This window comes from Crocodylus porosus, unplaced genomic scaffold (genome assembly GCF_001723895.1).
Source record: "Crocodylus porosus isolate Cpor-Errol unplaced genomic scaffold, CroPor_comp1, whole genome shotgun sequence".
Taxonomy (NCBI): domain Eukaryota; kingdom Metazoa; phylum Chordata; order Crocodylia; family Crocodylidae; genus Crocodylus; species Crocodylus porosus.
In genome coordinates, this window is record NW_017728906.1 from 96,852,795 (window position 1) to 96,868,538 (window position 15,744).

The window sequence follows — 15,744 nt, forward strand, 5'->3', positions numbered from 1 at the left end:
TTGGCTGCAGCCAGCATCCAGTGCGTCTGTGGAAAGCTTAAAAAGACCCCCCTGACACATGTTGTAGCAACTAGCTCTGAAAATGCCAAGCAAGGCTAAATTTTCATCCATTTTAAAGTAAGAAGAAAGGATCATCTTTGTAATCTGCCTTTTCCAATATAAGGTGCTTTTATGACTCTGGACTTTTTATTAATTTCTAGCTTGTCTCTATTAGCTTGGCATATGTATCTAGAAATTTAAGTTAGAAGTTTCTTTTAGATTAAAGCTCTATGTAAGATCTATTTCTTTTAAGATTAAAAACTATTTATTCATAGATAATAAATGCTTTAGAGACTTAATTGTGCAAGCAACTACATATGAGAGTATTGATTGAATCAGATATATCATGAATGTTGTTGTTTTACATACCTAAAATGAATTACCTGATATGGCTTCACAAATTAGGAAGAGTGCCTAACGCAAATTGGCAAGTCAGTAAAACAGACATTTAAAGAAGATACAGTCAAATTTACATAGGCAGAATGCAGGGTCGATTTGTGCCTTATAGATTAACTAAACCAGAGATGCTTTTATAAAAAGCAGCTTACTTCATCAGATGCTATAAGCTGCATCTCTGATTTAGTTAGTCTATAAGTGCAAACTGACCCTGCCTTCTTCATAGCTCTAGACTCACATGACTAATTACCTCTCCCTGCTTAAGTTTCCTGAGAATTATCATTATTGCCATGACTACCTCAGTGTAGAATGGACTGCACCAATAACTATAGGAGCACTTGGATTCCTGAAGTTAGAGAAACTACTTTCTCCCCTTACCTTTTGGGGGCTTCCTCCTGCCTTTTACTAGTCTCTAACTTTTCCCTATTGTAAGCAGAATTCATTTCATTACGAAGCCGGTCATTTTCCCGAGCAATATCAGAAGCATTCTGAATGACCAAAGCATCGTACGCTTTCAGTCCCATATCCTCTGCATTTTGCAGGAAGCTTTTGATTGAGGTGACCTCTTGCTGTTTGACGCTCATCTTCTGCACCAAGCGCTGGCGGGCTAGAAATCCTCTTACAACTGCCATAATGGAACAAAAAATATGGACCAATAAGACATATAATTTAACAGTAAATAATGTAACATTATTGTGCATTCAGCTGTAAATTGCATAGTTCAATCAATACTCTCTACAAAAAGGAAAAGAAACACTATTCCCTCTCTACTAAAATAGATGATAAACACTTTTTTGCTCCCTGTTTCACAGTTCTCCCCCTACATATGTTACTACTTTGGCATATCCTAGGAAGTGTAAAGGTTAAGATTATTACGAGGATTTAAAAGATCATTTGTCTCATGAGTAAATCTATGTACATAACTCATTTTTTGGATTGACTGTAAATATAAAAACTAAAGAATGTCAACTTGAAACAATTTTTTTGTTCAGTGAGAAAAAAATAAAAGAAAAAATTTCAGGTAAGATGAAACATTTCCTAATGAAAAAAGATTTTACACCATTTTAAAAGTTTTTAAAACACTTTTGAATGAAAATGAACTACAATATAATATGAAAAATGTAAATGTTTCATTTAAGAAATGTAAGGATATAACATTTAAAATTTTTCAGGTTTTTTGTTTCTTTTCAGGTAAAACAATTACATAGATTTGACACAAACCTGTAAAACGTTTCTGACAACTTCACACTTCATTTTTTAGGAAAAAAAATTGACCAAAATATTCTTTCAGGTCTACTCTCTGTCAAAGAAAGAATTATAGTATATTTTCCTCTTTCTATACTGAGAAAGAATTATGGTATATTTTCCACTGTAACCATGGTGATAGCCAGTGTTTATATTTTGCCTACGCATCTCTTCTTGTTATAATAAAAATATATTATTTGTCTATCTGTGGATAGCAGTCTAGTTAAGGACAATGTAGAGAAGGATGAAGTATTTAATGCATTTTTTTACTTCAGTCTTTAGAAACAGTGGCAACTACCAAGTGAGGAATACAGTTGGCAGCAAAGATAGGGAAAGAGACAAACAGCAGTGAGTAGTGGAAGAACAGGTTACTGAAGCTAGATGCTTTCAAGTCAGCAAGTTAGACATGATGCACCCTAGAGTACTAAAGGAATTGGCTGAGGTAATTTTAGTAATTTGAATCCTGTCTGAGAACTCCCAGAGGTCAAGTTGGCCCCAGCTGATCGGAAAAGGGCAAATGTAGTGTGCATCTTTGTGAAAGGGAAGAAGAAGGATCTAGGAAATTACAGATCAGTCAGTCTGACCTCAATACCTGGCAAGATCATGGATCAGGTCCTCAAGGAATCTACTGTGAAGCACCTAGAGGAGAACAAGGTGATGAGGAACAGCTAGCATGGATTTACCAAGACTAAGTCATGCCTGGCCAGCCTGATTTCTTTCTATAATATCATAGAAAGACTGGCTCTGTGAATAGTGGGAGATCAGTGGACGTGAAATACCTGAACTTTAGCAAGCATGTTGACACTCTCTCTCACAACATTCTCATCAACAAGCTAAGAAAATATAGACAAGATGAAAGTACTTTAAGGTGGATATCAAACTGTTTGGATCATAGTGATTAAGGAATAGTCATGAACAATGGATGAACCAGGGATCCTGGTTTTCTCTGGCAAAAAAATCCCTTTTTTTCAGATATAAAAAGTAACCCAAAATTCACTTTTTTCCATGATTAAAATGAAATACATATGGCATTTCATTTTAAGCACGGAAAAATGTCAATTTGGGGTTACTTTTTATATCTGAAAAATGGGGATTTTGTGGAAAAAAAATCTTATGAAGAAAGACTGAAAGAACCAGGTTTATTTAGTCTAAAAAAGAAAAGACTGAGAGGGGATTTGATAACAGTCTATAAATACTTGAAGGGTGATTACAGAAAGGATAGAGATGGGCATTTTTCTGTGGCTGCCAGGGACAGGACTAGGAGCAATGGTTTCAAACTGCAGCAGGGGAAATTCAGGTTGGAGATTAGGAGGAACTTTCTGACTATGCGCACTGGAACAGGTGAGAGATGTAAGAATCTCCATCCATGGAAATTTCCAAAAACTGGCTGGGCAGATAGTTTGCTGAAATGGGTTAATCAGGAGAATCCTACCTTGAACAGGGGCAAGGGGTTGGACTAGAGGACCTTGAGAGGATCTAACCTTACTCTCCTATGATCCTAAAAAAGATTACTGAAAACTTCAAAGTAGTTCCCAATTCAGGTTGTACTGTATCTTTATTTATTTAATAATATCAATAATATAATTTTTTGATTTCTGATATATTTAAGCCTGCACAGATTTATTTTATGTTTAACATGAGTATATAAGAGTGTGTGTGGTTTCCTTTTGGGAGAAGAGTGTATGGATACACATACATTTGAAGCTCTTTCAAAAGGAGACTATTTCTAATAGGATAAAGGCTATAACATCCTAATTGTTGCATATGGAAAAGTCAGAAATAATACATATGTAGCAAAACTACTCCTTCATACAGTGTTAAAATTGGAACAATTTTGCTACATTTGTATCGTTCCCAGTTTGTCCGAAGTAGCAATTAGAATGTTATAGCCTGTGCCGTTTTTGAAATATTGCCTTTCTGGCTCCAAATGTATGTGTGTTCATACCTTTTAATGCAAACAAACACACTGTACAGGCAACAGATAGTCTAGTATGGTATAAAGATTTTATCAGCATATGGTTGGAATGGTCACATTTCTTATAAGCAGGGATCCTCGTTTTGTCTGATTTTAAAAAATCCCCAATTTTCAATTAAAAAAGTGAACCCAAATCCACAGTTTTCCATGATTAAAATGAAACACACATACACACACACACATATAAGCACACACAAATGTTAAAGCGTTAAAACACTGTCATGTATATTTTCTACATGTATTATCATTTTCATTCTCCTCCAAAACCCCCCCATACAAACTGATTTTTAAAATGTTTCAGAAAATTATTCTTAAGACCATTTCTTCCATCCATCTACAAAAACAGTTGCTGCACAACTGTACATAACTCAGAGAGAAACTAAAATTGATGCATCTAAATGTCATGTCCCCCAAACTTTAAAAAAAGTCATTTTCTTTGCATAAAAAATCCCAGTTTTAATATTATGTATATTATTGCCATCCATTGTGCTTCCCACTGGATATCCAGGGTTTTAGGATTATTTAAGTGCCAAAAATATTTCTGTGATTTTAGTACTTTGACTTCCATCTAGTAAAAACAAATATAAAAAAGTTTTCATCTCATTCCTATGCTTCAAACCGGTAAAACCACTGACAAGGTTGCCAACCTTTTTACAGATAACCACACTTTTTTTACTGACACATGTTTTTATTGACATATATTTTACATAATGTAAATGCAACCCTTCTGTCAGTCCCTGGATGGCAGTGATATGGCAGCCCTGGATGGCAGTGATATGGCAGGATTCAAATGAAGAGGTTTAACACAAACCACGGTAAAAAGTTACTGTCAGTAAAAAGTTTCTGAGTAAAACACATTTTCTTGGATTAGCAACCCTGTTTGATTGCAGCAATGGTTTAGAAGCATGCTGCTCTCCCCCTGGAGTCTGCTTCTCAGCCCCACATGCTGACATCCCTAACCTACCACAATGCTGCCCGCGCCATACCTGACCCCTTAGTCTTACCCTTGTTGGCCCTATTTTTCCTATCCCAACATGGAACTCTACACACCACCTTTTCTCCTCCTGTCTTGCAGCTCTGTCCCCCTCCCTGCAACTTTGAGATGGCAGCTGCTAGAGCCAGGGGGCTGTTAAAGGGACAGAGTGGCAGTACATGGCTGGGCAAGGGAGAGTGGCTGGGCAAGGGGCAGTACATGGCTCTGTCAGGCTCCCAAGAGCCTCACAGAGCTCCCTGCAGGGTGCTGCACTCCCTATTAGACACCAGGTGGCTCTACTGTGCTCTGTCCATCAGTCTTATTGTTTCTGAGTTCTATATGAATGGCTCCAGGTTTTTACAGACTTTAGGGACAGGATTTTTGTGGGGGTTTTTTGCATTTTTATAGGCTGCACATAAATTTATGGACAGTTGGCAACCCTGCCCCTTGACTAACGGGAAATAATCTCATGTGTAAAGGAAGCAGGCTGGCCTATATTTGGGGTTGTTTTCATTTTAGGGTGAAGGAAAAAAATAACAAAAATGTTGACAAAATACTTTGAAGTGAGGATAAATCAAAATCTACAATGCATAAGACTATATTTTTAATAACATAATTGAATGTTTAGCTCTTATGAGTGCAGTAGTATAAAATTAAACAAACTGTCATGCTGAACTAATCTGAAGGAAAAATGTAAACAAAGGCAGAATTAGCCTTCCATGAATACTAAATGTTCCTGAATAAAATAAACACATTGAAGCAAAGAGCAACATAAGATATTTGCTTTACCTTCTTTTTCTTTATACATTTTAAATGACATTTTCTAGGGGTATAAGGTTTGGTTTTTTGAAACACAGGAAAGGATATTATATTATACCATTATTGTTCATGTCCAAAAAGTGCTGGGTTTGGTTACTTTTTTTAAACCAAAAATGAGGATTTTTTTAAATCAGAGAAACCAGGGTCCCTGCTCATAAAGCTGTCAAAAGAAATATGCACTATTATTTTCCTTTTGAATGGAATTAGATTAGTGCATTTATGTTTTGATATTAAAGAGATCAACCTGTATACTAAAATGGAACTAGACAGCTTGTATGTCTCACAATTGGCTATAATAATGGAAATGTAAACTGTCAAAGTCTGCCATTATAAACAAGCTCAAAATAGATGGGCCTTGTGAATCCAAACCCATCATTAACAATATTGGTATACTATCCTTTCCTGTGTTTCAAAAAATCAAACGCTGGTACCCCCTAGAAAATGTCATTTAAAATATATAAAGAAAAAGAAGTTTACTCATGGAAAACTGTGGATTTTGGGTTACTTTTTTATACTGAAAATTGGGGATTTTTTTTAATCAAAGAAAACCAGGATCCATATTTATGCGAGACTTCTTACTGATGTACACTTTACTGGGTTTGAACCCGTAACATTTTCTTGGGAAGGTAATAAATACATATTTAGAGCATGCTCTCTCAAAATCCACTGCTCATAAATATAAAAAATGGAAGAGTTTAATGACATACAGTTGTTTCTCCCCATGTTCCGTTTTATTTAAAAATATTTTCAATTAAGACATTTGCTTAACCATAACCTATTTTTAGTCAATAAGTCTTTGAAGGAAATAGTGTAAATTAGAAAACACTAAGGTATTTTTATTATATATCAAATGCACAAATACTGAATGGGAGATAACTGGCTCTGAAGTAGCACTGCTGAGAAGGATCTGGAGGTTATGTTGGTTCATAGACTCAACAAGTCAGCAATGTTCCTAGAAACAACGGCTACAAATTGATGGAGAGATTTAGGCTAGACATTAGGAAGAACTTCTTCACAGTAAGGGTTGCCAGAATCTGGAATGGGCTTCAAGGGAGGTGGTGCTCTCCCACCCTGGGGGTCTTCAAAAGGAGACTGGACAAGCACCTGGCTGGGATCATCTGACCCCAGCACTCTTTCCTGCCCAGGGCAGGGGGTTGGACTCGATGACCTACTGAGGTCCCTTCCAACCCCAATATCTATGAATCTATGAATGTGACACAGTTTCAAAGAAAGCAAATACAATTCGGAGCTGCATCCACAGGAATATTAGGTATAAGTATATGCATCTACACGAGATGTTTACTGTGCAGTTGACTAATGAGCTCTGCAGTAAAGAATCACCATCTACACATGCAGTGCTGTTAGGACAGAGTAAACTAATTAACTCCACTGTAGGATAGTACTGCCAGACAAAAGTACTATCCTAAGACAGAGTTATGTACTCCTCCGCAATGCCTATGTAGACATTAACAGAGCTGGCTGGGGCACAAGGTTGCCTCAGTGGAGGGGCTACTTGCTGGCTAGCCCTGCACTGAAGCACCCTCGTGCCCAAGCTAAGCCCTCTGCAGCACGCTGACCCAGGGAAACAGCTCCAGGTTGGCAGGCTGATCCCCAGGGTCCTGTGCCAGCCAGGGCTATTCCACTCTGGCTCAGTGTGCTGTGGTTCTGATCACACATACAGAAGTGGCATCAAGAAGCAATAAATGTTGGTGCAAATTGTGCCAAAGTTTAGTCAGCCACATTAATTTCATGTGCAGATCCACTCAGTATTGCTTTACTTTGTACTAGTTAAACTTCATCTAGATTTAAAACATAAGAAAGAGGTGGAGAAGTTGGAGACAGTTCAGAGATGGGCAACAGAAATGATAAAGGGGTCGGAAGGCAAGCTGTACAAGGAAGAGTTAAGAGAGTTATGTATATTTAGCTTGGAAAAAGGTGATCAAAGGTACATAATAGCAATTGAAAGGCTGCCACAAAGAAAAGAGAGAACAACTGCTCTCCTTTTCTGCAGTGAGTAGGACACATAGGAATGGTTTTACATTACAGGCAAAGTCGTTTTAGATTAGTCTTAAGAAGAAACACTCTTACAGTTAGAAGGGTAAGGCAGTTTGATAGGCTGCCCAGGGAAGTTATGGAATCTTCTGTATTGGAGCTTGCAAGACGAAGCTAGATAAACATTTTGACAGGAATAATTTCAGAGTAGCATTTCTGCATTCATGCACCAGATGACCCTTAAAGTCCCTTCAAATTCTGTGTTTTGGAGGGGGTTTGTGTTAGAAAGGGAAAAGTGACAACCACACCAATAGATCTATCGCGGGGGTTAAGAAAAGAACTAGTGCTGGCTATATCTCCAAAAAGACCATTAAGAGAATAGGCCCAGAATAGGTATTGGAATGATCAATTTAGATGTTATTTATTAGATCTGGGCATAACATTTTGACAAAATGAAATGCCATGAAAATAGGCTGTTTCTGAAGTTAAAATATTTTGTAGACATCTTTGTCAATTTTTTTGCCAAAGAGAAATTTGGAGAGAGAAATTTTCTCACCCTGTCACACATACTTCGTAACGTGTAAAGCTCAGATTTTAAATAGAAAACGACCCTTTTCATATGATTTAATTTTTATGGTATTTGAAAAGTTTTTCAACCCAGTGCAAAAGGAAAACAACTTTTTAAACCTCAAGACCTGCTGTGCAACATGATCACCAACCTATAGCCAATTTTACTGTTCATAATGCTGTGCCTTGCTGCACTATCTCCCCACTTATATTGCTCCCTAAAATATCTGAGCCCTTGCACCCCTTGCAGCTTGCACTGGACTGGGATCCGTTTGGGATCAGACTTGAAGAAATTATGGCAGATTGTGCAGAACAATGATGGAAGACCTTCAATTAAGTGAATACTTCCAATGTTACTAACAGTTTTGATTTAGGGCAATCAAATTGTCTAGAGGTAGTTTTTGTACCCATGCATGCATAGACTACTTTCGAAGTTTTGATCATCTGAAATGCACATGATTACAGCTCTCCTGTTTAAATAGGAAAGGTTTGGTAGGCCATTTTTAGGGATTTCTTTAATTTAATTTCCTTCTTTCCCTAGACTTGTCCTTTCAAATGTGAGCAAATACTTGAAGGGAGAAAACACTGAGAGGACAACTGGAAAGATTTAGATATGCAACAATGTCTGGGGTTGATATCGTTTTGGATGAGGTCTGTTTTTTTGTTTTATAGATGTTTGAGGTTAGTACTTGTACGTGTGCCCTGTATTAATATTTTTTAATTATGTTCATTTTACATGTATTATATATAATATATAGTGGGGAACTTGAGACATACACATTGTATTAATTTGACCAAAAATATTACATTTCACTTTTATTCGTTTCAAGACTAGATTATCTATTCAAGAATGTTCTGCTGTACAGATGTGGGTTGTCCTTAGTGACCTAAATTGCTTTGTAGTCATGATGTAGTATTTGACACATTGCATTTTGTCTGTAACAAATCAAGAAAAAGACATATATTCAGCACCAAAGGGTCTTTGGCATGGAGGGAACACAGGACTAATACCCATCAGTCTCAGCATATGCTCTTGTGTGTGTTGATGTCAGTAGACGCCGTGTTTTGGCCACAGAACTAAGTAATGACGTAGAGATGCCTCATGGTGAATCATGGCCAGGTCTCTCACAGCTTTTGGGCATGCTGATGCTGCATGGTCACTCCCACACCTATTCGTGAAATGCAGCTTGTTCTGCAGAGTGAAGCAGGGATTCAGTCTGTTTGGCTCTTAATCAGGCCATAGACTGTTGGGAAGGATTCTTACTCCCTCAGTTTTTCCTAGAGTGCACTCTTATGTAAAGACATGCAAAATTTGCCCTATAATTGATGACAGCTTTATATACAGTTCCTGGGAAAGCACATTTTTAATGTTCATCAAACTTGGGGACTGGAAGCAGAAGCCAAAAAGCTGAGATCAATGGTGAGATAAAAGTTTTCCCCCTTAAGAGTGGGTTTTGCAAAGGTATGTTCTCTCAGCTTTGCACACATTTTCCTTATCCACCTGAGGAAACTTTATTTTGCAGGGAAGTGGTACATTAATGCTTATTGTGCGTAAATTCGGTTCAGTAAAGTGTAGGTTTTAAACTTTCCTGGTAGTCAGCATGTGAGGGAAAGCAGGATGAATCAATATTGCTTCTCTAATGCAAATAAATATGTGCAGTCAGTGGGGCTGCTTGCTCAAGTACCTTGCTGAATTGGGTTCTGCATTAGGTACCACCCTCTAAAAGCTACTTATTCCTGAATTGCTATGATTTCCACAGAGATGACTCTGCTCCCTTTGTTTCAGCTGTTCTCTTCATTCCCCTTTTCAACCCAAAAATCTTGCTTAAGCAAAAGAGTAAAACATTAAAATGACAAAGAGTTTATTTCTTGAACATCTAGGATATTTTGTAGGCAATTATGTGACAATTGTAAAGAGCAAGGAAAAGTTCTGTATATCAGTTTTACTTTAAAAGTGCTAATAGGAAGAGTTGCTGCTATAAGTCACACAAATAAACAAATAAATAAATAAAGCCTGGTGTGAAAGAAGCTCTTCATACAAAGCAATATTTGTATTGCTTTGTGGTCATTTGAGATTTTGATGGGAAATAGAACATTAACTATAGGAAATCAAGACAGAGTGGATAGTATCTCTTTTAGCAAGCATGCAAAATAATGTCAGAATGATGTAAGTAAAGAAACCAATATAAAGTCAAAGAAAAAAAATAAAAATAAGTCTCTGCAAAATATGAAAGGCATAGTAAGTGGGAACAAAACAAAGACTAACTGGACACATCTACACAAGATGATTTATTGCACGGTAGCCTAGTTTACTGCATAGTAAGCACGTGTGTCTACACATGTGCATACTTACCGCATGTTAAAATTCTTAATCGTGTTTAAATTTTAGTTACTGAACAGTAATGAATATGTAGACATGATCTGGGAGCAATTTTGCAAATTGGGTCAGCCCAACCACTAGGGCCAACCTGAGGCTAGCCACAGGGCTCTGCGCTGGGATATTGTCTTGCCCCAGGGCTGAGATGCTTCTAGGGCAGCCCCTGTCTTAGGCTTTAAAAATCTGAAGACATTTTAGTCCTGCAGCACACAGACAGGGAGTCTGAGGGCACTCCAGGCTCTGTGTCCCCCTGGACAGGCCACAGCTTACCTGTTCAGCCTGCCTGTACCCCAGCACAGCTACTGTGCATCTGGCAGAAACACCCTGTCCTGTGGCTCAGGGTGCTGTAGGGTGCAGCAGGCTACTCCAGTCTCTGATCAGGGCTGTCAGCCCCCAGAGCCAGCTGCAGGCATCTTCTGGCTGGCAGAGCGAGCTCCACATGGCCCACTGATAGGGCCAGCTCCATCATACGTACCTCCAGCAGCCTGCCCAAACCCTGGGAGTGCTGTGGGACATTGCCTCCTCCCCATCCACGGATATGCCCATGGCCATACCCACCACCTTGGGCTCCAAATGGACCAAGGAGAAGACCGGCGACCTCGTGGTGCTGCAGGGGGAGGCAGATGTGCAGCATCAGTTTGAGTGGGGCAGATGGCCTCTCCAGCAGTGGCCTTGCCCACACCAAACAGGTGTCCAACATACTGGTGGCTGGCAGGTGTGGCCATTTTCAGCAGGATGAGGGCCAGCTGGGTGTCTGCAGGGAGGACTGGGTGCATGCCATTGTGCAGCCACTCCAGATGGGGCTGGAGCTCCTGGAGGAGGTCCTGGAAAGTGACCCAGGTCAGTTGGAACGTGGCCAGCCACTGCTTGTTTTTCCAGGTGTGTTGGGCAACATGCAGCCACCAGTCCTGACTGGCATGGCATGCCCATAAGTGGCAGTCCTGGAGGCCCAAGAGGGTGATGACAGTCCTGGTGGGGGTGTCCAGATGCCCTTTGTCAGTGTCCCTGCTGGTGGCACCTGCACAGCAGTGTTGGTGGCCCTGGGACACAACGGGCAGGCAGGCAGTTGCTGGGAGTGGAGGAGTCAGGCAGGGCAAGACAACTGTGGGTCAGGCACGGTCAGCCTAGCAGGCCAGCAAGGCAAGCACGGTGGGCAACAGGAGCCCAGGGCACTGGTCACTGCTGCCAGGGCCAGGGGCTGGAGCAGCCATAGCACGGGGTGGCAGAGTGGGCAAGGAGAGAGCTGCCCCTGCGCTGGGCACAGTGCTCTTTGGCAGGGAAGTGGCTGGCCAAGAAGCAGAGAGTGGGGCTAGCTTCTGAAGAGGATTTCCAGCTGGTGGCAGCTAAGCCCATAACAGCTTTCTGTCAAACTGGGTTTGAGAAAGGAAAAAATGCAATTGTAAATCATCTTAGGCCATGTACCAACATTCCCAGGATCCAATTTACATGTACATGTGCTCTCCAGTGCTGGGAGTCATGCCAGGAACTCTATTGACATATGTTAGGTTGCGTGGGGAAGTGGGGGGAGGTTAGTGGGTCCATGGGGGGGTTAATGGGTCTGGGGTGGGGCTGATGTGTCCATGGGGGGGAGGGGTTGTCCATCTGGGGCTGCATTCGTACACATGTTCAGATTTGATTGGGCATCAGATTAGCCTGATCTATACAGTGCACCTCCTAGGTGAACTAAAATTAAATCAGGCAACCATTTCTTGCTGGATTTAACCTTCTGAACTAAGTTCAGCACATAGGTCGGTTTAACACTAGTTAGACTGATTTAAGTGTAATGTCTATACATAGCTTTAGTTTGGTCTTCTAAAATCTGCATAATCAGCCACTTGGGATTGGAACTGTATATAAATATGTAAAATATAATAACTACTCAAGGAGGAGAGAATCCCCTTATCATAAGATGTTTTTTTCACTCAAGTGTACACAAATTATAGTTTGGAAATATTTGTTTAGTAATAGTTACCTTTTTGGCAGGTTATAATTTTCCTCTGCAGCTGAAGGCACAAATCATTGAGATGGTCAGCTTGCCAATATTTTAGAAACACTTTTCGGACTCCTATCTATAAAAAAAAAAACAGCAGGGAAACTTTCACTGTCCACAGAAGGGGCTAAAATGAAGTTGGCTAAATAACAATAGTACATAAATCATTTAGCAAAGACTCAATACTAGTTCAGCAACCTAAAGTATGGTAGAATACCAATAATACATATTCTGTCTTGTGGTATTCCCTCCTTTCATTGAACAATATTGCTAACAAGGTTATAAGAAAACACCTTAGTTTTGGCACTTTCTGAACACATACAAATGATCAGATATCCTTAAAAGTTTGTTTATGTACAACTTTCAAAGTTTCCTTTCTAGCAGCCTTTACAAAATGCCTTCTTAAAAGCAGCGGATAATTTGAAAATGCAGGTAATAAGTACGGTCCATGCAACACATGCAAGTAAAGACGCTATTGGATCTAAAGCATGATCCACACAATTATGTCTCTTGCTACACCACACACTCACAGCAGGAAGCATGATTGTGTATTAGATCCAACTGCACCTTATTGCTGGTGTAGAGGGAGCCTGATCCTGGGCTCCTACTGCATTGGCAAGAAGCATGCACCCATGGCTGGTAGCCCCCTTTTTCTGAGAGGGCTCCCAGACACAGGTGCCATGCACAGCCGTGACCAAGAGTCCCACAGCTGATAGGGCACTGGGTCCCAGCCGTGCCTCATGAGATGGGCCCCAGAGCTCCATGTGGGCCGGGGGATTCACATACCCCTGAGCCTTGGGAAACACAGCAGCCACAATCCCCATGGCTCAGGGGTTGCACCTTTTGGCTGGGAACCCTGTTAGCTGATGGGGGACTCAGCTGCAGGGGAGACCTTATTACACCTGCAAATTAAAGATCAGTAGCAACCAGCTATAAAGTTAGTACACATTTTTGTGGTCTAACTTTATAGCTGGTTAGTTTTTTTATGATAGTTACTTTGTATGTGTAGCTGGTCTCAAGATAATTGTGCAATTAACCAGTTAATTACACAATACCTGTAATGTGTAGAGGAGGCCTAAGTAACAGTTATCCTTATCAAGCTTTTCTTCTTAGGATCTTTATAGAAAAAAATATTCTATTGTTCCTTAGCAACATAAAAGGCAAGCACCAAATGAGCTAACATATAGTGAAGAATATAGTTCCTTTTACTCCTGGACCTGCTATTCATCTTCTATGCTTAATAGCTGGTGCACATGCAGCTAAAATTGCACAGAACTCTTCCAAACCTTGTATTCTTATAATCTACAGGCCAGCTCCTGTTCTCAGATATATTAGCCCAACTCACTGAAAACACTTATTGTGGAGTTTCACCCATATAACTGGCAGATAAAATAGAAATTATAACATTTGTACAAATAATAAAAATTATCTCCAAAACCTATACACGGAGAAAATTCACAAGATATTGCAATTTATGTCGCATGTTCTTTAACCTACCCCAGATACACAGGTGAGAATATAGGACTAATATAGGCCTGTAGGGTAGTTTCAGAATTGTCTTTAAAATGTATGTTTTATCCTTATTTCAGCCAAGTCTATAGCCAGTTCATATAAGCATATGTAAAACTGACTACATAGTTGAAACTATAACGTTGTTCTAGTCATAGCTATAACAATGGTATGAAATGGTACAAAAATGATTAAACAAATCTACAATTTCAGAGCTTCCATTTACTATACACCTCTTTAACAATGGATATAACAAAAACAGTACTATAAACTTACATTTATATTGCATTTCACATCCTCAAGCACTTTCCAAAAACAAAGAATTTTAGCTATGCGTGTCAAATTAATGGACTAGCAAAATCTGTCACACAAAGCTCTTTTGAACATGGTATCAGGCTGTCTTCTCTTTAGGCCTTCCTAGGATGTGACAGTACAAATGACAGCTCTCTCTGCAAGAAGCTTCCGTTATTGCTTGACTGATGGTAAATTAGGCCAAGATTGCTAATATAGGTGCAGTTGAAGGGGCTGGATTCAAAATCTATTAAAGTAAACTGAAGAACCCTATTTTCCTTGAATGAGATTGGGATTACATCTTCAGTGTCTGCCTACCTAAAAGATGCATATATTGCTTATACTTTTATCTTATCTTCGCATTTTTGGAAAAAATGGTAAAGGCTTCTGCTACTTAAATATATAGGGTCATTCATATCATCCTGTCTGATATTCTGATTCTCCTGTGGATTGAAGATGCAGCCTCAACTTTTGTCATCAGCAGGAATCCTGGTTTTCTCTGGTAAAATGCCCTCCCTACCCTTCAATTTCCATGATTAAAATGAAACACTGCTATAGATAGATAGATATCAAAAAAAACCATGATCCCTGGTCATCAGTGATTTTCACTAGCACCACTTATTTTTATGTCATTAGCTTTCATTAGTAAGGGCAAGAAGTTTTCACCTTCTTCCTGTCTTCCCAGAATCCCAATACTTCCAACAAGGTGCAATTTCAAGAGTTGTATGACTTCCATCTAGACATCCAACACTATAGTTGGACATAAAATGTAGACATGAAGGTTTACTAGTAGGATCTAGTATGGCAGGTCCCATTACAATTTTTTTGTAATTGACAATGCGTGTAATTCATGAAAAATCCAAAACTGGCAAACTTTGCACTATACGTGCCAGTGGAGATTTGTTGCATCCATATAATGAATCAGTGAGTGGCTTCCCAGCTTCTATTTCACTTAATTTATTATCTTTCTCTTTTGAAACTGCTGACTTCTTTTGGCACAAAATTAGGACAGTTTGTACAATATCCACTCACTGTAATATAAATCTGAGAGGCAGGTACTAGCAAGGAAACTTGCATACTTTTGTCAATTAACTATTTTTTGTTTGACTACTCCTGTTAGACATGTAATGAACTATGTTAGATTTGGGAATATAAGCCAAGCCTGGATTCCAAGACTTAAATTCAGAAATGGTTTGGGCTACTCTTCTGTTCCTCTTCATGACAATTGATATTTTTGAACTAACAGTTGACCCAGGGCCTCAACTAATTTGAGACCTAAAGTTTGTCCTTGAAAATGAAATTTAATTTGTCTAAACTATGATTTGAAGATGCAACTGTCAATCTGTTGTTTAATTTCACCAGTGGTGAATATAAACTACTCATCAATTTTAGAACTTTTCCTAAAAATCCTCTCTTTTCTCTTATCCAATCAGCATAGTAAATTAAAACTTTTAAGTGTTATTATAAACTATATGAAAAAAGCATAATAGGGCATGAGAGAGACATTTTACCATCCATGTGCTTATAAAACCTAAATATTGAGAAATGTAGGTTATCTCTAGATATGAAAA

At 39.1% G+C, this 15,744-nt stretch overlaps 1 protein-coding gene across 1 annotated transcript in view; it reads right to left on the minus strand.

The window, feature by feature from the left end:
* Positions 1-15,744, minus strand: part of MYO16 (myosin XVI) — a 484,140-nt gene that overhangs the window by 74,215 nt on the left and 394,181 nt on the right. Inside the window, exons 28-29 of the mRNA XM_019529669.1 lie at positions 12,356-12,452; positions 814-1,060 (exon numbers count right to left, since the gene is read on the minus strand). Coding sequence (XP_019385214.1) covers positions 814-1,060; positions 12,356-12,452 — 344 coding nt within the window. The remainder of the gene's footprint in view (positions 1-813; positions 1,061-12,355; positions 12,453-15,744) is intronic.